Source organism: Channa argus, chromosome 21, assembly GCF_033026475.1.
Source record: "Channa argus isolate prfri chromosome 21, Channa argus male v1.0, whole genome shotgun sequence".
NCBI classification, from domain to species: Eukaryota; Metazoa; Chordata; class Actinopteri; order Anabantiformes; family Channidae; genus Channa; species Channa argus.
This window is the reverse complement of record NC_090217.1, coordinates 13,195,333-13,220,120: the sequence shown is the minus strand read 5'-3', so window position 1 is coordinate 13,220,120 and position 24,788 is coordinate 13,195,333. Positions and strand designations below refer to the sequence as shown.

General features: G+C 40.9%; 1 protein-coding gene across 2 annotated transcripts in view; it reads right to left on the bottom strand.

The window, feature by feature from the left end:
- tafa5a (TAFA chemokine like family member 5a) overlaps positions 1-21,997 on the bottom strand; it is a 145,786-nt gene extending 123,789 nt beyond the window's left edge. Inside the window, exon 1 of one of the 2 annotated variants that reach the window (XR_010911976.1) lies at positions 20,943-21,963. Coding sequence is in view for 1 of the 2 variants with exons in the window: in XM_067490112.1 (XP_067346213.1) it covers positions 20,943-21,054 (112 nt within the window). In the remaining variant the exon portion in view is untranslated. Of the gene's footprint in view, positions 1-20,942 lie in introns of both variants that reach the window. The other variant, XM_067490112.1, reaches the window with a different exon arrangement.
- Positions 21,998-24,788: the final 2,791 nt, after the last annotated feature.

The following is a 24,788-nucleotide window of genomic DNA, read 5'->3' as shown; positions in this document are numbered from 1 at the left end:
ATGTGCAAGTGTACTGACTCTTAGTGATCAGAAGGAAGACACCACGTTAAGTTATTTAAGGAGCTGGTATTCTGGTAAACTCTTTTTATAAATATATATGTTTTAAATTATTAAATATTCTCTCCAATTCTGCTATTAACCACAACTTTAATTTTTCACGAGTCCCTAATCTGATTAGCTGGAGGTGTGGCGTCTACGTTTGCAATCAACTAATGGCGACACACCCTAGTGAATACTGCATATTCTCCTTTGCTCGTTTCCTAAGGCTGACTAGGCTTCTAGCCCAGCCTATGGCCCAGCAGTCTGGAAGCAAACTGGATCCCTGGCTTAATGTTGATGTGTTTAACTTTCCTTAAACAAAAAAAGTATTCTTTTTAAACATAACTAGTGGCAGCTAGCTTATACCTTTAGTACAGATAGTTTATATTGCTGCAGAGTGAAACAACTGGATATTTGCAACTGTGCTGGTTTTGCAAATTCATCAAGTTGTAGTTACACCAATATTCAACTTGTTCATTACTTGGCTGCAGTGCAAACTCCATCAACAAAAATTATATACATGTGTCTTTCACATCTTTACATCTGGGTTTAGCCTTGCATATTTCACAGTTGGGTGTCACAATGAGTAGAGCTTTAAAAACCCATCGCCGTCCAAGTGGGATAAAATTTAAAATTCTAAATAACCTGAAAGCACAGCAGAAATAGAGTTTATTAATTTGATAGTACAACAGAGCCCCCACCATCATCTTAATCCGCACAAAGCTCATTTATTTGCTTTCACTTATACTAATTCTACATATGTGCTTTGATATGTAAAGTCGAAGTGTGCAGACAACTAGAATAAATGAATAAAACACTGGTAATCGATTTGCCTAATTTCTTTGCTAATTGTAACATGGCATTCAGCAACACATTTTACACAATATATGGACTTTCACGCTAGTAAACATTCACGTTATGTAAATCACATAGGGGCAAGGAGAAGAAAACTCTTGTTTCCAGCCCATTTCTGCCACACGCAGCATTTGTAAAGTACAGTACATACAATGGTACTTTGACTGCATCACCCTGGAGCCACTATTGCAGTTTTGGCAGCAGTGGTGGTCCCTTTCCACTTTTCCTCTTTACATCATCTAGGTCTATTCAAGGAAGAAGCTTTGGAGAGCTCAGGGGAGAGACGGAAAAGTGAGCATTCAATTCTGCCTGAATTATCCCATGGTTTGTGGGCTTACCCTGATAAAAGACCTGAGAAGAAATCTATGGCTTATTTAAAGGCTCCTGCATCATGCTCAAATTGTCTCCCCCCCAAACAGGACCTAAATTTTGCATGCCCGTGAGGGAACAGCTTCTGCGTTTTACAGAAGAGCACGGTACATTGTTAAGTGTGACACCGCTTGTTGGGCTGTCTTGTTGAATAGTGAGGCCTGTATTGTATGTTTGTACAAGAGCTGGGACGGGTGGTCTTTAGAAGTGGAGTAGGGCTTGGTGGAGTGCATGCCCTCATTCAAAGGTCAGAGCTTTGCTGTGAGAGCACTCATTACTCCAATTTAGTCAATAAAGTGTCAGTATGAGCGCAAACTGTTAACACTCTCAAACAACAGATTTCTGGAGTTTTGCCAAACTTCAAGCAAAATGTTCTCTTGTGGTCAGGAAGAGATTGCAGATGCTGTTGGAATGAGCCTCAAAGGAAGCCAACTGCCCCCCTTTTTGTGAAAATCCGACAAGCTGGAAGACATTTCTGGCATAATATGGGCACAGCAGCTTCTAGAGATGACACAGCAAAGCAGAATAGGAAGGAGGAGGAGGAGGAAGAGGAGGAGGAGTGGGTGGAGGAGGAATAAAACACTGGAGATCATCTCTTTACTATTAAAAGATGCAAAAAGGAAAACAGCTTCTTTCCTCATAGTTTACATTAAGTCGCCTGTGCATGAGAAAACCAGTGATGTATAACACTGGACCTTGCATTTAATTAACCAGGTCCCCTCAGCCTCTTTTTTTTTTTTACATCTGGGAGCCAGCATAATCATTTCTTACATGCCTTGATATCATCTGCTTAATGTGCTATTTTGCCATACAGTTAAACCTGGACGATAAATCTGGCTGTGCTCTCCATTAATAGATGCAGGGCCTCACTGAATAATGTGTGCATTAGATTTGCAGCACTACAGAAGTGAGCCACCATGGAGAGAGCAATACTGCACGTTAATCTCTTTCTGTGGTCCCCAAAGGATGAGAACTTAGTGCTCCGTCCCATTGCTATAGGTGGAGGGTGGAGGAAGCATGTGTGTGCAAATGGGGCAGAGAATAAGATTAAAAGATGGAGGGAAAGTGTATTCAAAGTTGCATCCACTTGTAAGCTTCTGATAATTCACTGAAGTCACACAATGCATCCACATGCCTCAACAAAACTGCTTTCATACACAAACACACACACCGGCCACACGCTCTGAGCACTGTGCCCCAAGTTAAAATGCCGCATTTCAAAAGGCGTCAACACATTTACTTCTACACACTTAAGATTGGCCCTCGAGAACCCGACATTTCTGACAGCACATTCTGTCTTACATGCTCCTATTCGATGATTTCCAGTGGGAGACGAGTGGTTTGAGGTGACCTCATAATAGAGACTGACAATACAACAAAAGAATGGGGTTATGAAATCGAGAAATTCTATTTCCACCCTCCTGGCTATTTATCCCCCTGAAAGAGTAGGAAGAGGATTCATTATTTGGTTCCCTCTCTCCACTATCCTATGAATTTACATACTTTGTGTATAGGGACGTGATAGAGGTAAGTGTGTATCTTTGTGGTTTAGCTGTACGTGGAAAGACAAAAACAAAGCTGTAGCTTGAGTTAAAAGCGGGGTTGGGTTTAGTGTAAGTCACAGCATATTAATGTAGTTTAAAATAATGTCCTTAAAAAAATAGGCAAACTGATGAGTTATGTGCTTCAGTGTGAGGGGACTGAGAATCTGTGTGTTTAAAAAAAAAAACTAAATGAGAAAAAGAAAGCGCCTAAGAGAGCAAGTGGGTGTCAGTAAATGCGTGCGATTGTGTGAATGATTAAGTGTATGAATGAATACATTTGTGTTTGTGTATACCATGTGGGTGTTTAAGAGAAAGACTTATGGCCCACGAGCCCTCGCTCTACATAATAAGCGAGCAGTTAATACTTTACGTTTCCCATGTCCGCGGTGAGAGTGCGTTGATGTTCAGCTCTCTGACCACACACTCAAAACTGGGGCCACTAAAGTGCAAGCTTAAAAGCGAGGGTTAACCCAGAGGCCAAGAGGGCAATGCAAGTCAGGTCATCAACACATGGAGAGAGAGCAAAAGAGAAATAAAGCTATATTTGCATTTTACAAAATAAATTCAGTGGACTTGTATTATTAACATTAAGTAAATATAAAGTCTAACCATGATAGTGGATGTCTGTGTTCTGATACATGCTGGTTGGTATTAATTTCATTTTGCTTCCTAAGACTATACTTGTACAACTATGATCATTCGTAGCTCAACCCTGTGAAAATACCGCCAAAGGTGAACTGAACATATTTTTTCTCTTGTTCATTATGAAAGTCATTATTAGCATTTGGCCAATAGTAAGAAGAAACATTTCTAGACACATACAGTATGTAGACACGTTGAGCATTTACAAAGCAGCTTTACATTAAAGCAGCTATAAAAGGAACATTAAAGACCCACTAAAAGAAATAGCAGTAAGAGAAAGAGGCTCTGCAGCAATTTAGTGAATTTCCTCAATGTTGGGAGGGTGGCAATAGACAAACTCTAAATTGATGCCACAGAGGCTGACATATGCGGATTTTTTATCTGTAGTTTGGGTCATGCTCTAGCAAATTCTATATTTCCCATCATTCAACTTGAACTGCATTGACTTCCCTGCCAAATAAATACACACATCTTTCACACTCCACATTTGGCTGATAAATTTACTTCAGAGCCACAGAGGACACAACGATGTTTAGTTTTCCTGGACAAAAGGACCAAAAAACTGTCTCCTTGTCTATTTAGCCTTAGCTGTTGTGTCCATTATCATTTTACTGGCGGAGAGTCAGATCACTCAGTTTACTGCTGAAGAGTCAACTCCTAACTGATCACGATCCCTCGTTCTCACTGGAAGATGTAATGCAGGTGGGTGGCGCTAATGGTTCGTAAAGCTGGATTTGCTGTATGCCTCCTGAATTTAAGATACACATTCCACAATTATGTCCTTGTAATCTCCACAAGAGCCTGCGCAGGCTAAGTTTTTGACACATTAAGACCCAACACCTCCTTCTCTGCCTCTTTTCAACACACACCAATAATAAGAAAACCACCATGCTTATAAAAGTCAAGTAGAACTCACATGTGCTGCACAACAAATCAGACTGTTGAGCTTCACTTGCTTTCTTTTTCTACAGCAACCTCTTGCATTCTGCTGTAGAATGGTCCACAGGGCCCACTATTGTGTCAAATAGTGAAAGCATGAAGAGCAGGACTCACATGAGTATGAACACAGTAATTATTGAGAATGTGTCCACTCATCTACTTCTTTGGCCTCAATAAGCTTACAGAACCATGAAAAGTTGATACCATCACACCCCTACTCCCCACGACAGGAAAACTGAACTTAATATTTAAAATTGGTGGAACGTCCTTTATCTTGCCCACCTAAACCATAAATAACATTACTGAGCAGTTGAGCTGTAGTTTAAAAAAAAATAAAAAATCCTTAATCTGTGTATGTTCCAATTAAAAATTTATTATTAGAACTGCTGAGAAAACTGATTCATAATTATTACATACCCTTCTGATGCAAAACTGGTGAAATATTCAGTATTTACTCTTATCTGATGTTTCAAAGCAATATTGTGATGCCCCTGTCGCTGTCTGCACATAAAATAGCAACAGCTGATGGCTGGTGATGACACAGTGTGTCAACAGGAAATGGAAAACGAGTCATCCCACCCACCTCGTCCCCGCCTCGTGTTTCTCACTGGGGTTTCACTTACACTCCAAATCTTGTGTCACTCCAAAAAACAGGGGGATTAGAAGGAGGTGGTTGAGAGGTGGAAGAGCGTGAATGTTACAGTTTACACACACACACACACACACACGGAAGCAATAGTTGTATGCTTGTACATCTCCCTTCTCTCTTGCAGACTCTGAATGCAAAGATGTTCTTCAACATCGTCCAAGGATTTGTTAATTAGCTTGGCAACATCTGTCCTATCAATGCACGATGGGATTATAATACAAAAACAACACCCATTGTTTCATCACCACCTTTCAACAACAGCACCAATAACAACACTTCAACCCTCCCTCCAAGCCATCTATATAGGTCATGGGTATAACAAGGCTCTTTTATGGGATTCTTCTTTAATTGATGCTAGCATGATGTTGAATAATGCATGCCCTTCTTCAGAAGAGTATTGTACAGTGATCATTTCTGCACCTAGGTGGGCGTGAAAGGGGGTAGCATCTACTGTACTTTGATGTAAAACACCCACAGCCCACTTTTAATGTCCTCCCAGGCCCAAAGGGAATTGATGAAATGGTAACTTCTGCTCTTACAGAATGATTATAGCTGTGATTAAGTTGTACGAAACAGACCCTACAGGAGATGAAGAGGAGGGCGAAATGGTGAGGAGTTCTCTTTATTCATTTCTCTGCTGGAAGCTTTGGGCACACAAAGCTTGATGTGGTCTCCCCAGACATTGACAAATGAAGTAATTACATTTATGTGAGTGTGTAGGATTGATTCATCAACCAACACTCGCCACCAAGAACTTCTGATTTAATTGGGGAGCTGGTGACACATGCATCTTCCTGTGATAACAAATATTTAGGTTTTTTCTTTGGAGAAAAGGAAAATCAACCCCAATATTATATACAGATTTTAATGTGAGCCTGAGATGTCAATGCAGAATTATAAACTGCATAATTATTCCCAATTTAGGATTAGGGTTAACCCACATGCAGCTAATGAAAGCAGTATTTCAGTCTTTAAAGAATCAATAAACCCCTCAAAACACATTTATCAATATCCTTGGGCGTTACGATTTCTTCTAATGTAATATTTTTACCTTTATTTATAATTTAGTAATAGTGGTTAACATTGGGATAGTAGGTTGAAAATAACTGGGTAATATAGGGGTAATATCTAGGTAACACTACAGTAATTATGGGAGGAATGGGGGGGTGATATTTGTGTTACTGATGTAACAATTATGTTGGTAATAAAACAATGATGTAATATCATGGTAATTACTGTACTTAAGCATTAATGAAGCAATACCTTGGCATTAGCAAAGAATATGTCTAAGTAATAGGAGGCCATAAAACACATAATGTGAAGACTAAACACCCAGAGTTACAGAGTTATACATCTGGCTTTTATGTAGTGACCATGAGTAACAGCTGTAAATTGCATAACTGCTTATTTTAATTTAAGATAATGGTAATATCTGTAATTGTAAAGATGGACAACATGACAAAAAACCCACAGTTGCTGTATATACAACCAACCAACACCACACAAACACAGACTCTTGTGTCTCTGTGCCGACTATGTTGCAAGACCCTTCCGAGACTTGCCAGAGACTATTTCTGTGAACCCTCCCAAAGTTTCTGACAATGATATGAATAGTCCATGAATGGACCAAACTTAGGTGCACACGCATACGCAGCTCCTCTCATATCCCATCTGTGACCCAGCACTCTGGCCTGTGAAGTCAGAACAGAGTGGACTTGGGGTGAAGGGGCCCTTAAGGAACAGGAGCCAAAACCGTGCAGAGAAAAACAGGCATGAAAACCCAAGTGCAGCAGTATAAAATAAAAACCCTAAATCCTGCATTACAGTGCCACTTTAAACAAAGCACTAAAATTTCACTTTAAAAGGTTTCACTACAAATATAGGACCAGCATTAAATATGTCAGTGAAGATCATAAAAGTGTACATCTTAATATGCCGTTGCTGATAAATAGTAATTTAATAGTATACAATTTTATTTTAGTTACCAGGGTTTCATAGCAGTATGTTATATTTTAAATCCATGTAAATGACATTTGGTTTATTGTGCTAAATAAATAGAAGAGTTGTTACCCTAGACTCTATGTCCAGGTTCAAAAACTTAAAAAAAAAAACTGACTATTAAATAAAAAGTAGTCCAACCCTGGGTAAATAATAGCTTAAACTATGGTTAGCTAGTAGTAAGACAGAGGTATAAATAATGTTAGTTAATGATTTGGGTCAACTGACATTTTTGCTCACAAAAAATGATATTAAACAAGATACTTTTGAGTGTTTGAGCACCAGTGATTAACTGCATATGTTTTTCTCACACAGTCTGCTTTGTCAGAGATAGTGATTGAATAATGTTGATTTGCTCTTATTCAACAAATAATGAAGGATAATATACTGGTTTCATGCCTGAGGTGGGATCATGTCTTTTATATTTTTCAAAGTTATATACTGTATGATTTATATCAGATCAAATCATCATTGTGAAAAGTGTGTCAATTTTATCAAATGGCACCAGCTCTCACAATCAGCCACTTACATCATTTAAATCTATTCCAAGATCATATCATGCATTGAAAGAAGCAGAAATGGTTGGGAAAGGCGTGAAATCAAAAGAAACCATGTTCAGCTTTTTATCTGAAAACAGTACTCCCAACATTTTGAAAACGCAGCTCTACACATGAAAAATGACTTAACTGGCAAGAATATGTTATATGCCACAAAGGGTAATACCGGACAGTGTAAATCATAACAGTGCATTTGCATGAATTTCACCGATTGTGTCACATGCACATCACATATATTGTTGCCTATAGGGTCCTCTGAGAAGTCATAATGAAATCTTCAACCCTGAAGAGGCAGGCATAACTCATATGTTCTGCCGTCACTGTGACAATGGAAGGGTTTATCGCAGCCAAAGGCTCAGGGAGGAGAGAGTGTGAGCAGAGGCGCTGGGGAGATTGGGGAGAAAGGAAATACTGTACAAAGAGAGCAAGGGCGCATGAGAGAAATAAAAAAAAAAATATATTTCCACTTCAGCTTTCCAGGCATGCATAACTGAGGCATGTTTCTGCATACAGAGAAGTAGTATCAGCTGGAACTACACTGCTGCAGCTTGCTGAGCACTTTCAGGCAACATGTCCTACTGTGTGTCCCTTGCAGCAGTGCTAACCTTCAGTCCCACCCCACTGCTTCTTACTCACTCTTACACGGGCTTTCCTTTCTGCATCTCCACCTCTTTTCTGCGTGATGCTGTTCTCTCCCTTAGACTGTGTCAGAAGGATAAAGAGAAGCAGACTAAACAGGAATCAGAAGCCCAGGGGTGATTATTTTCAAACGGCTTAAACATGCACAAATCGACAGACAAATCCTACAACAATCAAAGCAAAGCTATTATAATTATTATTTACTTTCAAATATGACTATTTGCCACCTGTTCGTACTGAAAAGTCAGTATTGTTGAATGCAGCCTTGGACCATTTCATATTCAAGTTTTTGAGTTTTTGAATATGTTTTTAGATCAGCTTCAAAGGATACAAAGTATTTTTGCGTATTATCCCTTTACATCACATATTTATGATAATTTCGTTGGCTTGGCTTTAGTTTTACATAGCGTATCTGTCAATAACTTTCCGGCAAGTAAACAAAAATGCAGACACGAGAAGAGTCTATGGCCAAGTAAGCAGCTCTAAAGTTTTACTTAGAGTGAAATACTAATGACAGCGCTGATGTTTATCAGTTAAATGTCACCATATTTGCTCTCTTTGTGTGTCTTATTTAACTAAAACCACCATCAGAGTCATGGTGGTGCTATAGTAAAGGTCACATGATCACCAAAGTCATTAGGCTAACGGAAAAAATGTATTGGTAAATTCAAAGCTGTTGAGACATTTCTTTCTGGACCAAAGTACTGTATAAATTAAGTGACCTAGACATTCCGATCCATGTCACATGATCTACCACTATTTATTCTATATATGTCGCATTATGACTGAAGCTAAATGGTAAAAATGTATTTGGAACAGTTACAATTTTTCAATCAATCTACAGACCAGATAACATAAATACACACAACAAAAGAGCAAAAGACAAGCTCTGCAGTCTGTAATGAACAGTCTAGCAGGGTGTCTGATACATGAATGAAATGTTAAAGCCTGTGTGTGTGTCCAGGATCCGATGAGTCCAGTTAGGTCAAAATAAGGGTAGGGCTGCTACCCAGACAGTGTAAAGCCATTTATGGTTGTAATGCTTCCATCTCAGTTGCTGTCAGTTTAGATTTATGAAAAAAATAACAGCAGAATGTAGAAAGCAGTATCCAGGCACTGATGGTGTCTACATACAGAGATATTTTTGTCTTCAGTGGCTTGGTGTGTAGCAAATAGTGATACATAAAATTTAAATTTCCATGAACTGAGGACTTTATCTCTGACTACGTACATTAAGTCTGATGTATTCAGTCACATCCAACACAGTTTAAATTTTGAAAAGTAAGCATACTCCATCAATCATCTCAGGATAAAATCATGCAGCAAGGCCATTAAATTTGACAAAAGCTGAAAACTGTAACATGTCAGCTCTGCTTACTTTATTTGAATGCCTCATCGCATTCCCAGCAGCAGCAGCCTCCTAGGTTTTCTATTATGTCAATTCACTTTTTGCTGCTTATCTGTTTTAAGTCGTCTAAACATCACAACTTTAGAAAAGAAACTTGCACAGCCAACTCCAATGTGTTTTTAAAACTTTAAAACACGCTGCTACAATGGTAATTATAGATTTTCTACTGTTGCATCTCCATTTGTTGGATTAGATAGATTGATTGTTATAGCAGGATATATCCGTGCCAACCATGAGTAGGTTACCTTTTAGGTGCACTATTACAGTTGTAGCACCTAAACACAACTGTGTGGTTGAGAGAAAGGGAGAGAGCCTAAATAGATATTTAAAAAGAAACAGATTAAAGCTAATGACTGCATATTGCTAGGGATGATTTCAAAATAATTAACTCAAAGTACATCATTTAAAAAGGTAAAAAAGTTGACTGAGCAGTTTACAAAATTAACTAAAGATAAACGATTTAAAAAGTAGCTAAGCTGTTGAATTAGGCAGACAAACTGCAGAAATAGCTTAATGTAACTGTTAAAGAAAGAACAAGATGAAAGTAAAAGACAAAAGTAAGGCAGAAATAAACAGAATGGCTGGCTAGCTATGGTAATAATAAAGTTGAAAAGTTGAGAAGGGAGAGTGAGGACATTTGAATGAATAGGAGGCAAATGTGCACATTTTGATGTTATTCAGCTGCATTGTATCATTTCTTTGTGTATTCACTGATCCATTTTGATTTATCCAATGCAGCACCTGGAACTCTATCCAATATGTGCCTCTAGAAACATTGAGGTTACTACCTTGTTTGTAGGCACAGTGGTTGTTTTTCTATTAGAAGAGGAAACTATCCTCATCCTCTGGGCTATGCAGGCTCTTAAATCAAATCTTTACAGTATATCCCTTTGCTCTCTACAACAGCAGCTGCAAATCAGTTCATCATTTCTGCATCCCAAAATGGTTGTTGGAGCAGCAACAAGCAACAGTACAAGATAAACGAGGGCAGGCGCATTGTAATTTCCATATCAATCACGGATAGTGTCGGCAGCTTAACTCGGGGAGAAGGACAAAGAGAGTGAAAGGAAAGAGAAGGAAAGGCAGAGAGAGAAACTAAGAAAATAAATGCTTTTGTTATTATGAGCATACTCCAGCTATTATTTAATGAAGTGCATTTCAAATTGAGGAGCCACGTAATGCACCTTGTGGCAGAGGGCCAAGAGAAGACGGACAGACCAGGTGACCGTCTCTTTGTCTGTGCGTCTATAAGAATTCTCATTTGGTTTGAAAATTGCAACCGTCTCTGAAATGCAGGTTCAGACAGAGTGCAGCTGTCATTTAGGCCATAAATGTCCAGCAGATGTATCTTCCAGATACGTTACCACTGAATGGTGGCTGTCAGCGTGTGTGTCACTGGGCCTTAATGTGGTGGTGTTGCAGCTGACGAGCTGACAGTAAGGGAGGGATCAGGGAGGAGTGGAAAAAGCGAGGAATGGATCAACTGAAGGAATGAGGGGAGGCCCTCAAGGCCCCATAACAAGTTCTTGAGAGTTGGGCCGGTGAAACTTTGTATCAGCGTTATCTCGTTAAGTGCGGAAGTCATTGAAGGACACCAGACAATTGATTGAAAGGAGTTGACTTCAGCACAATTTCCTCCTTGTGGCGACATGCATCAACAAGGCCACGGGTCTCTATATTCTGTAGCTTAACTACCTCTCAGACCTCCCACTGTGACAAATGGCTTCTGTCTCTTCTAATGTAATATTTGTTTCTAGTTCTGAGAGCCTCTCGGCTACTCCAAGGCAAGTCTGTCTGCCGACTGCTTCATTGTGTTAGCTGACTTTATTCCCCAACCGGCTGTCAATTGGTGGACCATCTGAGTGTTCTCGTCTGTCTGTCTTTTGTCTCATTGCCTGTGCAGTCTATTTCTTTCTCCCAAACTCTTTCTACTGCTCCCTCGTCAACCCACTTGCTCTGTCTGTCTCGCATTCACCATTTCTCCACCTCCCTTGTGTGGGCTCTCTCTCGTCCCCCTCCTACTCTCTCATTCTCATTGCCTCTTTGCCATACTACTTCCTCCCTCCTTTCTGTCTCCACTTTACCGCCATGTCTTTGCTCCAGATGCTAGCTGTCTCAGCTCTGTGGGCCGCATCTCAGTGATGGGCCCCTCCAGGAATTCAAAGCACCATTCTGGCATTTTCTTCCAAGCAACTGCTTTTTGCAGTAATAAAGGGGGAGTAGCTTTAGCATCTCTCACTGAATGGGCTTACTGGCCCTAGGCAAAACAAGCACAAGTGCACATCCATGGATCCTCTTGAGGCAGGAGCACACCGCAGGCCTGTGTCCGGAATCCAACCCAATTAAGCTGTCTGAAACTCTTTACAGGATTGGTTTCAAAAATGTTCCATTAATCACTTTTTTGTCAAAGGCTCTGAATCCTAAATTGTGTTTTAATAACCTACAGTACGTTGCCACTGTAGAGCTGCACAAGCAGTTGACAATGCATTTGCATACCTCAATGGCAGCCAAGCAGTGCACAAGCAATCCATTACTTTGACTGTGACCTGTTGAGCCACCACAGCCATATACCGCTTATAATGATACTTAGAATGAGGATATGTAAATATTATACACACAGTTTTGATGGTAATTAAAGTCACAGCGACACCAGATTAATTCATGATGGGACACAGAGCATTTAACATGCAATTAGCCATAGAGATGGCTACGACGATGCTTTGCCTAACTGCAAACGCCAAACACTTCGCAATTTGTTTTCACATTAACTAAATGTCACAGTATATTAGCATGCTATTATGGCATAAATGTTTTTATTACACAGCAAGGTCTGGAAACAGAGGTGCAGGTAAAAATGACTTAAATCCCAATAACAGGGGGAGAAACATGAGCAGGAGGAAGGAATGAAAGAAATGGAATTAGTCAGAAAAGCAGCTTTAATGCAACGTTTAGTGCATCTCAGCGTAAACAAGTGCGCCAACTGTTGGAACTGCTAACTGTGCTGAAGCCGTGGAGCAGCTGCAGGGGAACAGACTGGGTGCTGTTCCACTACACATGAAGTTGTGATAGCAAAACGGCAAAACACAGGCGTGATGCGGACTTGTAGGATTTACTGTAGCTAGGGCCAAAAGAGAAGAAAAAAGTGCCTACTACTCTTGAAAGGATACTTGCAACTGAAAGGTTCATGTTTGGGACAGTGGGCCGGTACATGTGTGCAAATACTGCATGTGTGCACACTTTGCCACAACGAATGGGGTCACAACCTTCTTTATTAAGCAGTTATTCTTCATGTGTTTACTTAAAATCAATAGTTTTAACAAGAAGCACAAACAGAGTGGTAATATTGAAAGGGGAAATACTGAGGCTGTAATTGATTGCATTTAAACCTGCATTTATAAGTGTGTGTATTAGGCTTGTCAACTAAAAGGCCAACGTTCATTGATTCTGTGTGAGGCTACAGTGAAAAATGCACCTGTAATTTCTATATATGTCTGCCTGGCTTTTATATTTTGATGCAAATCAAGAGTGTTCTTTTCGGTTTGTTTAGAGAATGGAGGTTAGCTTCCTGTGTTGAATATAACTAAGGTATGTTGTTGAGCAAGAGGCCACAGTCATCCCAGCAGCTCTGTGGAGCTGAGTGAGCAGTTAGCATATTTGCTATTTAAAGAATAACTTTGGTCTTTAACAGTGGGTCTCTGACTGTGACTGGGAGCATTGTTGTCGACTTAGCCGGGATTCACAAAACGAGTTTCCTGACTACCTTTCCAGCTATGCTGCCAACCTGGACAGTGCTGATGCAAAACTAGCAACTGAAAACAGAAGGAATTAGAGCTGAATGTAGCAGTGATATGAACAATGATGCTTTCACTTTACTGTTCTCTTTTGAATGGTGATGTGTTAAACTACTAAATGTGCTCCAGTGTGCCTAAAGATAGGAGGACATAGGAGGGAAAGTAAAAAAACTAAATAGGGCAGGGGTTCTCAATCCTGGGCTCTGTTCAAAACAACCCCCTACTCACTCCTCCCCTGCTCCCTACATAATGTACACTAAGTAGTTCAATCAATAGTGAACAGTCACTTGACATTGCGGACTCCTAATAATAGTCAACAGCTGTTTGGGACGCACAATTGTCATTTTCTCATCCCTAAAATGGGAAGCATTGCATTGTGGGATTGTTAACAGAATGAGTAAATGCTATGTACTCTACTTTTAGTGTTGCATTGTGGGACACTGAATAGGCCCTTCTGGTTCTGCAACTACCCATTGTTGATTACCTGGATCAGCTGTGTTCGTCAATTGGAAGCTGGAATATTCCAATTTACTTTGACTTCCTCCACTCATCTTAGATGGTATTTTCCAGCTTCTTATTGACTGAATGCACCTGATCCAGGTAATCAACATTTTGCATGGCAGGGATAGTTGGAAAACCAGCAGGGAAGGGGTCCTTCAGTGTGAGGATCGAGAACCCCCTACACAGGCAATGGTTACAAACATAACCGTGATACAGAGTTGGGCTGATGGTATACACACACAGCAAGAATATCTACACCACATCTCATAGTAGTCTATTCACAAACTGCAAAAAATTGAAAGTGTCAACCTGTTGGTGGCACCAACGGAAAAGTCAGAGGAACACGAAAGTGGAATATATTCCTCAGGCATGATTCATTTCCATATACAATTCCATAAAAATTCCAGTTGGCGAGACATAACTTCTGAACCAGAGTAACGTACCAACAGATGCTGCTGACTTATAACAAGTTAAATTTAAGGTGAAACAGCAAACTCTGTATGCAGCATGACAGATGTTCATTGTAAAAAAGGAAAAACACTTCAGGAAATGTTGAGATACTTGTCAACTTCAGCACTATGTCACTGTAAAAAAAAGCATTCCTGGTTTGCTGTAATTGCCTTTCCACAATCCAATATGTGCAAACATCAACACATTTTAGAACTTGTTGGATGATGGATGCTCATTGCCTTACAGAGAGTGCCAAGAGCACCAACCATGCCTGAAGATTACAATCAACAAGAACTCCCTTAATTCTAAAATGTTCTTTTCACTCACTGCCAGACAACACAATGCAGCAGCAAGCTGACACACGAGTGCAGGCAGCATAGCAAAACACACCGCCTGTGGCCATGCTGCCATCTCCTATTTAATGTTAATGGGTCTCTGCTCAGACTCAAAAAAAGATCCCATTGCAGCTTAATATTTCAACAGCAACAGCAAAAGCAGCCCTCTACACCCTTTCAAATGACACTCATCATGATCTTAAAATTTTGCAAAGCTGCCCACTAAAAAGCAGTTCGAACTGCGTAGGGTCTTTGACCCCATTTCCTGGGGTCTTGGCTTTCTCAGTGGAAAACTCAACAAGTTGACTCTCTTTATGAATTTGCATCCCCAGGCCGTCAGCAGCCCTTTCTGCAGTTTCCTGACGGTGGCTCCTCTCTCCGTCTCCCTCCCTCAAGAGTAATGTGCTCCAGGCTATGCTGAAAATAGGATAAGATATTCAAATATGTGTGTTCACCTACAAGTTCTTGAGTGTTTCGAGGTCAGTCGAGTCTCGTTTTCTCGGCTGGTAAATCAGCCTTGTGATGTCAGTCAACCCTGACAAAGATTGTGCGTGTAAAAGTGTGCATGTGAACAGACATGAGTCCAGCCATATCGCCGTCTATGTGCGATTATGAGTTTTGAATTCATACGGTAATGCAATGAAACACCTTGGAGAGTCACACCAAGGGGTTTGGGCACCAGATCCCAGATGTTTATTTCTTGTTTCAAAACTATGTTTATTAAGTAAGTCATTACATTTTTAGGAAGTCACTTGTTAAAAGTAATATATTACATAACTGTTCAATAAAAGTAGTACATCAAGTTACAATATTACTTTTTGTGGCAGTGATGTATTAATTTTATTTTGGTCTTGCAACACATCCCTATAAACCATAATTTGGTCAAATATAAAGGAAGCAAAAGAGTCCTCTCTAGGACATTACAGCTTTATTTTATGAATGGTCAATGTCGTCCTTCTCAGTGCGCTCACGCAGACAACTAAACGTTCATGTGTCCTACTACAAAACTCAGCTAAACCAGCTTCATTTAAATACAAGTTACCAGCTGCTGAGCTCAAACCTGCTACCTTATGATTCACCCTCATACTCAGCCACTTCTGCCCTAGCTCCTTCAACATTTTTATTGAAATTTTACTAACTTATACTTTCCTCTGGCATGAATGAGACATTAGTATTCCCGTTTTATTGTTGTCTATCAGCAGTTCGACACAGTAACATACGAGGCATAAAAGTGTATATGTTATTCGTAACAGCTATTTTTCCCTATCCAAGATACAAGAAAGGGGAGCATTTATTGAAAAAGTGTGCCCATGTTAGAAGGCAGGCCTCTAATGAAACTGCTCCCCTTTTATTACCAAAATGGTGGATACAGTCTCCTACAATGGCACCAAAATGGTGGCTTTTGTGTTTTTCACCCTAAACCATCAAAACTACTGGATCGTAACTATAGCAGTTTGGTTGGGGTTACTCAAAGACATTAGGGTTAGGTTTGTGCGCTAAATAAATATGCTTTGGGTCAGAGAAAAGTTGTGGCTTCCCTTAGAAAAAAATAAAAAATATAAAAAAAATCACTGCTTCCTTATGATGTGCGTTGTAACTCGTTACTATGACAGCAATTGTTTCAACTAGAACCAAATCTGAGCATTTGTGGGAAAGTCCTTAATGGGCTTTATTGGCCCATATATACCCCACCCCAACCTCCTACTTAATAAACCTTTTGTTTTGTGGGCTAAACAATTACCTTTAATGTTTTATATCCACTAATAGCTTCTAAACATCACCAAGTGATAAATACTGCTGGTGCAAATGACCCATATTGTCTGTTTTTTAACAAGGGGACTGTTTTTATTGACAGACCAGCACACTGGAACAGGCTAATAACAAATAGGAAGTCGAGTGGGGTCCCATTAAAATGCAGTATATTTATGTTTTGGTCTTGATAACAACTGCTTACTGGCCATTAGTTGAGCTGATAACATCAGAACCAGGTGGTCACACCACCTTCACCATCATCTCTCCATGGATTCCCACAAGCTGTGATGCTCAGTAACAGTCAACAATCCATTGATTCAGCCACCGAAGAACAGTGAGTCATGAACAGACAGACATAAGGAAACACAGGAGACCATGCTGAGAGACAGAGGGATCTGAAGGGAATGGCTTTAGCAGCACTGGAAAGCTGTGGTTCCTGACAGCAAAGGAATCTATGTTCAAGTGTGTGTGTGTGTGTGTGTGTGTGTGTGTGTGTGTGTGTGTGTGTGTGTGTGTGTGTGTGTGTGTGTGTGTGTGTGTGTGTGTGTGTGTGTGTCCGACCTTTCTGCATTCACTCAACAACTGCACCCTCGCAGAGTGATCCTCATGTTTGTGCAAGTAGGTCACGAATGTTTGCATCTTTTTGAATGACCCCGAGTGCCTGCTTTGATGTAGTTGCAGCTCACATGTGTGCATCACGGTGAGCATCACCAATGTACTGTATACTGTGTATTTGCCCTTGGGTGCGTATATCTGCCCATACATGTATATTTGTGTGCGTGCCCACAGGATTACACTGAAGACTGCACTGAATCAGCAATCCCTAGATTTTTGACACTGAAGGATGCTGCAAGAAGTGACTGGTACACAATTTCTTTTTTGTTTCTTTTTCTCTATCACTCGCTCAACCTTCTCCTCTGTGTTTCATTCACTTACTGTTTGCTACTCTCTGTCCCCTTTTTCTCTTTGCACTTCAGGCCAGACCACAGTCGTGCTATCCAAAGCTCAGATTAGCATACTGATTAGCTAGCTTTGTGGGCTGTGTTCTCGCCTTCCTCCGAGCTCACATGCACAGCCACAGCCTCATGAATACATATTAGCACCGTCAGCAAACAAATGCATGACTGAGAGTTTCCAGAGGAGGGAGCTAGTGCACAGAATACAATGATTGTATTGTCTTTTCTTTTGTAATGTAATCAGAGAGTACTAAAGCATTCTTGTGTGATTAGAGCTTCCAACACCAGTTTACAGTAAGAGCAGTTAAATTGTTGAGCTGTTGCCATGTGTCTTGCAAGTGTCTTGTGTTCTCTCTCTGCCCTGTGTTTGTCTCCTTAGTTGGGATTTTGTTCATTGTTTTTCTTTTATTTGCCTCTTGCTCCCTGTCCACCATGCCTTGTTTTTCCACACGCAGCAGGGCTTCCATTTCCTTTTTTGTTGCCCTTTATCATTAATCCAGTTCTCTTTTGCTGCCTCCTTTGCTCCTTTTATTTTCTTTCCTCACCTCTCCCTTTTCTTCTCAAGGCATCAGTGGGGATATCTAGCCACCTGCTGCCTTCAGTGCCTCTTCTTAAATCCCGTCTTCTTCAGTCTATTGCTCTGAAAATGGCTTGATTGAGGATGGCAGATCGTGTGAAGCCGGGTGTTGATTCTAGGTGACAGGCACCATATGAGTCATCGCCATAATCACAGAGCTTCCCTCAATTGTTAACCAACCACCCTCTCTCCTCCCCCTTTCCTATATTGGGCTGCAAAACACAGCAGCTCTGGAAAGAAATGCCCTTAGTACAAGCAGTAACTTAGTGTAAAGCACATATTGTGCATGTTCATATCTACAGAATATTGCAGTGCTACATTGCTTTTGTCCTCAATACTTCAGGAGCTGGTGCCATTCATTCAATCAGGTATAATACTCCAATTCACTAAAACTGACGGAGCTTGTCTGATATGCACAAAAGCTTTTACCATTTCAAAATGTAGGGATTTCTTCATTTATAAAAGTTAACTGCTACATCTGAATTCCAAAAATAATTGACAATTCCAGCTTCAAAAACAACAGGATTGGCTGCTTAATTATGTATGTCCCATTATACTGTATGGACCTGAATTTCTTTGGATTTTTCATTTCAGTTGCTCAAAAGGTTACCTTGAGCTCTGCAGACACTTCTGTGATTTACAGGCATGTCTTTCTAAAGTTTATATAAATATAGATAGAGATAGATAGATTCAACATATTTTTATTGGCCTTAGGAAAACTAGTGGTCTAATACCATGATCTGACCAAGTCGACAAGAGAAGGCAAGGAAAATGCTGAGAAAGCAGAGACCTGAGTTAGAATAACATACAGTAACATGCAGCGGTCAGCTCAGTTTAGGCCCTCATCAGAAAATGGACCCCAAAAATAAAGTACATGAAGGAAATTGCAAAGAAAGAAGAAAACATATGCAAACAAAACAAGTGGAAAATGGAGATGACCACAATAGACACTGCTATTTTTGTTATAAAAGAATGAGGAGATCCGGATTGGACAGCTGAACAGGACGTTGAAGGACATGAGAAAAGCAGGGGACAAGGATGAGATAAATATAAAAAAATATATTAACAAGGGACAAAACAGCACAGATGAGGAAGGTCAAACGAAATGGAAGTGGATAAGTGGAAAACTGAAAGAGAAACAGACAGCAGTGGAATCTTTTGAGCTGCGAGTTCAAACGATCGGACATTTATCAGCCAGAATGACCACCAGCTAAGACAAAAGAAAGAGCTAACAGGGAAGAGGCAGAAAGCCCTGGGGCTAATTAACAGAAAGGAAAAACTGCACATGCAAAAGTTATGTTAGACCCAACAAGAAAAGGGAGTGATTTCAGCCATAGTGTCTGACAAATAGCATTCAACCTGCAGCTACTGCACAGTTCTGAGCACTGTGCACTGCAGGAGTCATAAAAGACAAAATACAAGAAATCAAAGGATCCCTATTTCTCAGAGGAGGAGGTAGGGGTGGCTCAAAGACCGCTGACTGAAAACAAGCATCTAGGCACCATTGATTGGACACATACAGAAGATATCAATCGACATAGCCAAAGGCACCATAAAAGAGAAAAGACCCCCCCCCCCCCCCCCCCCCACCCTCTCCATTGATTAAGCTGAGGCCTGTGTGATTACAAAGCAAACTCAATCTTCTGCCCACTGTAGACTGAGAAAAAGAAAGAGCTCAGGCCAGTTACGACGCATAGGGAAAAAAAAAACAAAAAAAAAACTATGATCATGTAATGGATCTGTTCATTGCTCTCCAACACTAGCATAGCTAATGTCCTCAAAGACAAGATGATTATATTAATCATTAGCTCGACGGCGAATGAAATAGCTCAGTTTTCTTATTTATTTATTTTTTATAATGGGCTTATCGTGGCTATTGCACACAGCCTCCGTTTTTCACACTTAGCAGACTGGAGCACTGTGTGCCAGCTGGATTTCTCCTCATAAGTGACTCAGATGCAGTTTGAGACTGAGAAGGGAAGTGAGGGAGAGAAGGTGTGAGGGTGCCAGGGAACAAGGAATGAAAAGAAAGACACACTAGGCCAGCCTTAGAGAGAGAGAGAGATTTTGTGTGTGTGTGTGTGTGTGTGTGTGTGTGTGTGTGTGTGTGTGTGTGTGTGTGTGTGGGTGTGTGTGTGTGTGTGTGTGTGTGTGTGTGTGTGTGTGTGTGTGTGTGTGTGTGCGCATTTATTTGCCTAACAAGGTTATCCTCAGGCAATAGCTGTATTTCAGCCAGAAGTACTGTTTGTCCAACTAAACAAGGCTTATTCAGAAATAGAAAGTCTTTTATACTGTATGTCTCAGAATTTTTTTATTTTTACATGTTCCATGTCCTGCAACCAGTGTTTGGTGAACATGACAGATGCATGACTGTGACCTCAGTAAGTCAGTCTGACAGTAACACAGCCCTAAGGACACAGATGTGTGTATGGGAAGGGGGGTGGGGTTAATGGACTCATGAGAGACTTAATTAGGTCTCTGGCACACTTACGTTCATCCTGCTGTCCAGAGCAAGTGTGTGTTTTTTGAAGCAGACAATAAGGCACATTTCCCCTTTATCTCATCCCTCTCTCTGCACAAGTGCCTGCTGACGTCTGTCTGTGTTTTTGCATAAGTGAGAGCAGGAAGGAAACAATTATTGGAGTGTGTGGGTTGCAGCGCGTGTGCGTGTGTGTGTGTGTGCGTGTGTGCGTGTGTGTGTGTGTGTGTGTGTGTGTGTGTGTGTGTGTTTCAACACCCGTTAAGAAAAAAAAATGAAAAAGAAAATGAGAGGTCGACAACAAGTGGGATCAATACGCTAAGAGCAACTGCCAATACCATAGGCATAATTTGGCTGTCAAAGCGTCTCCACATGACAGGCTCACCCACTGCGCACCAGCGCCCGTGTTCAACGCTACTGAATGTCGATACGTGTGGTCAAAAGATGAGCGGCGGCACTTACCGCAGCAGAGGACCAGCAGCGCTGTCAGAAACACCACAGCCCAGAAAGTTGACGACATCCTCGGCCAGTGACTGGCATCTTTGCGCCTTGCTACCCTTGACACCGAAGCCATTGAACAAACCGAGCACTTCCTCTTTGAAGAGACAAATGGAAAAACGTAAATCTCACAACCCAGCTCGGTCTCTCACAACGATCTCCGCATTTAATCCTATGAAAGACATGTCAAGATGGAGCAACTGATGGAAAAGCACTGATTTGCTTCTTGGCTATAGTCGGGTTGCCGGTGCGCAAAAGAAAAGGTCACATCTTCATTTGCAAACCCAGCTGGGAAATAACGCTCTGTTTGTATATTCGTGCGGAGACTCAAGTTAGTGACGGTCCCTTTAGTTGTCCCAAAGTCTCCTAACCCCAATTTACGTCCTATAGGTCAGTAGAAAGAGGCGCGGGGCGCTGGTGCCAGGAGATTGCGCTGAGTTAATGCTCAAAGTGTTCAATCATCTGTACCGCAGCGTCCTCAAACCTCTTTTCACCTGTGGTAGGTTTGTCGATTCTCCGTAGCCCCAGCAGCCACGACGGCATAGTCCAAACACCGGCTGGAAAAACGACCGAGCTCCTGTAAAATCCGCCTGAATGGTTCAAGGAGGGTTGGTCGTAAAAGGGGGGGAAAAAAGAAAGAAAAAAAAGAAAAAAGTCCTTTTAGCTCACGGTGTGGATAAGAAGTAGATGAAGATCAGAGCATGCCTGCAGAGAGAATCAGAGGATGCTGAATTGATGTGTAGCGACAGAGAGACTGTGGGAGAAAGGAGCGAGAGAAAAAGTGCGCACTGTGCGACTCCGGGTGATTTTGTCTAAAGTGAAACATTCAGATAATCCAAATTACGTCAGCAATAAACCACTTGAGGTCGCGGTTTACAGATGTAAACGTTGCTGTTACGTTGACATTAATGTTACATCATAAAATACGGTTTTAATTGAGGTTATAGATTATCCACATTTGTTTTTAACCAATAAACACTGAGGGACGTTCCTTCAGAAAGACATTACACACACACGACGATGCAGAGCTTTGTGGGGACTTTACATTGACATGCATTATTTCCATGAAGACTTATTCTAACTGCCATTAATCTTATTCTACCATAAACCAAGTTAGCAGTCTAAAATTCAGCAATGGACATGGTGGGGACCAGCAAGTACATTGCTGAGGAAGAAGGCAAGTCCTTGATAATGGAACCCACAGTTTGACAGATACACACACAAAATCAGTTATAGTAAAATAATTTTTCCCCCCCGAATTAACTGCATCAAAATGTGCTTTATTGAAATATCTGTCGCTGAGAAAAGGAAAAGTTTGATTCAGTTCAGGCACAATTTGGAAACCTTTAACGGGTTTTATCTTATCCTTTAATAAAATGTGTTTTTATTTATTAATTAAGTAAGATTAACTGCAAACCCAAGACGTTTACTTTTAATGCCATATTTATTACACCGTGCGACTGCTAATTGAACTTCGGCAGAGACAGCACCACTGTGTGTCCAGCCCCAGTGGAGGGTGTCCTGCAGTGATCAGTCAGCACAAGTGACGGCCCTGCGGCCAGCACACACAATCTCCCAGACAGCACAATGGCGAGTAGGTGCCATGGACAGCGGCACATCCTGACACTCATCCACCGCGGCCAACAAAGTGGAGCTCCAGTTCCACGGACAGCGCCAGTGGGTAAACTTCAGCACCAGGGACAGAGCGGCTGAGCGCTCTGCTGTCTGCCTGCTCCTGTCACTGTTGGATCTGTCTGTGCTGGCAGTGTAGCTCTGGAGGCCTCTGTGCTCTCACCTCAGAAACGAACTGCCATGCATACTAAAACTACACCCTGTGCGCGTCAACTAGCCTATGGTCCTTAGGGGACAACTAACCATGAATTACTCAATATTTAAGCCAGAAAATGTGCTCCACCATTTCATTACAGATGGTCTGTCAGCTGGGCTATCATTTCCAACAAGTTCCTTTGTAGAGATTCCAAGTTGTCCCTGCTTAGCCTCGCTGTAGTAATGTGCACTAGACTGGGGTCCTTGTAAAACCAGACAGTAAACTAGACAGGGATTAATAAAGTAGTTAATTGCTGTATTTGTCCCTATTAGTCCTTGTGAACAGTACTTAATTACACAGTGCAAAAACATGCTGGGCACTCAGAAAAAAAAATACAAGTAAAATGTACTAATCCACCTCCGCCCCTAGCCCTAGCACATCTCCCTAGTTCTCATTTGATGCCTTCTCTCCCTTTCCTTGTTGCAGGACTGATCTTAAAAGCAGTTGACTCAGTGCAGACAGTTGCAGGCCTGGTTGGAAAGCACTGGCATGTTGCCTCTCGTGTGCTGTTACGTCAGTGACTGTGGCACAAACCAGACAGCAAGACCGAAGCCTGCTTGGCAAACACACAAATATGCAACAACACGGATCAACCAACACACACGCGCATTATCTCAGACACACATTCTTTTAATGCAAATCAGGCCCATAAAAACAGTTTCCATCTCATTCTGTTTCTCGCTCGCACAAAGCCTTTCGCTCCAGCCTGGATACAATGCATGAGCTGTGGCCTACATATGTTATCCCTGTCTTTCACTTTTACAGAAAACTCCAAAGAGAGCACACAAGGCATGAAAACACTGACTAGGATATTGCTATTTTGGAGCATGTTACACCCCCTCTTGTTCAAAGGCTTCATTGTTTTCCTCTTTTCTTTTAACATAACACAACATTGTGGCAGTGGCTCTGTTGACTATGTGCGTTCACTGGTGTTTAGCACTTGGGTCTGGCCTCTGTTGGAGTTCTAATGATTTGACAAATACCTGTGGAGTTTAAATGGCATTTTAAAATACAGATGAGGATTCAAATGAAAGATCCACAAGCTGCTGCCAAGTGTGACAGCTCTGAAAAAAAAAAAAAGTCAGATAAACACAATTTCTTTGGAAGAAATATGATCTCCCATCTTAGAGGAAGCAGTGAATGATACCTGTAACTAATGCAGCACAAATAGATAATCAAGCAGTGAAGGGAGCTCTGTTGTTTGCTTGATGCTTTTGAAGAGATATGTTGTCCACAGGCAACTATCAAGCTTTACATAATGTGTAATCGCACCAAATTCAATTAACAGATGGTATTTCACAAAGCATAGAAGAACATTTTGAAAGAGCCTCAATATTTCTGAAATTCCAAGTGATTACTATCAGATAATGAATGTTCTTTAAACTTACTAATGACATAACCACACGGGAATTAGAAAATAAAAACCTGCTCCTCAACTATACTGTGCATCCACTTAGCCAGTTTGCAAAATATATAAATAGTGCAATTATTAAAGTCAAAAAAGAACATTTAGTCCTGGAACAGGCAACGCATTGTACCAAAGTTTAAAGGCTAAAGCTATGTCTGGGTCTAAGTTGTAAAGTCTAATAAGCTGAGAAAGGGGACTGACTTTTTGTTCTAAGACCTTCTGTCATTTTGTTCTATAAAGTGCATACAGCCAGTGAACACCAGTAAGTCCCACTGAAAGTGCCTGGAAGTGATTAATATTAAATAAATAACAGTAACTTCCTAGAATCTCAGCTGAGTGTCTGGCAACTGGTCCCGGCCAAGAAATTGCTTGGCAATTTATCTTTGTGTTGCCATCTTGACTGGTCACAGTGGAAACAGCAGGACTTAGTCATAGAGAAACAAACTGCAAACTGTGGAAAGTCCTGCTTCCAAGAGGTTTTGTAAGAACAAAGAACAACATGTACTCATGCACTATTGCAAAAAAATGTAATCAACCTGCAAGTCAATCTAAATTTGTTGAAAACATCTTAACT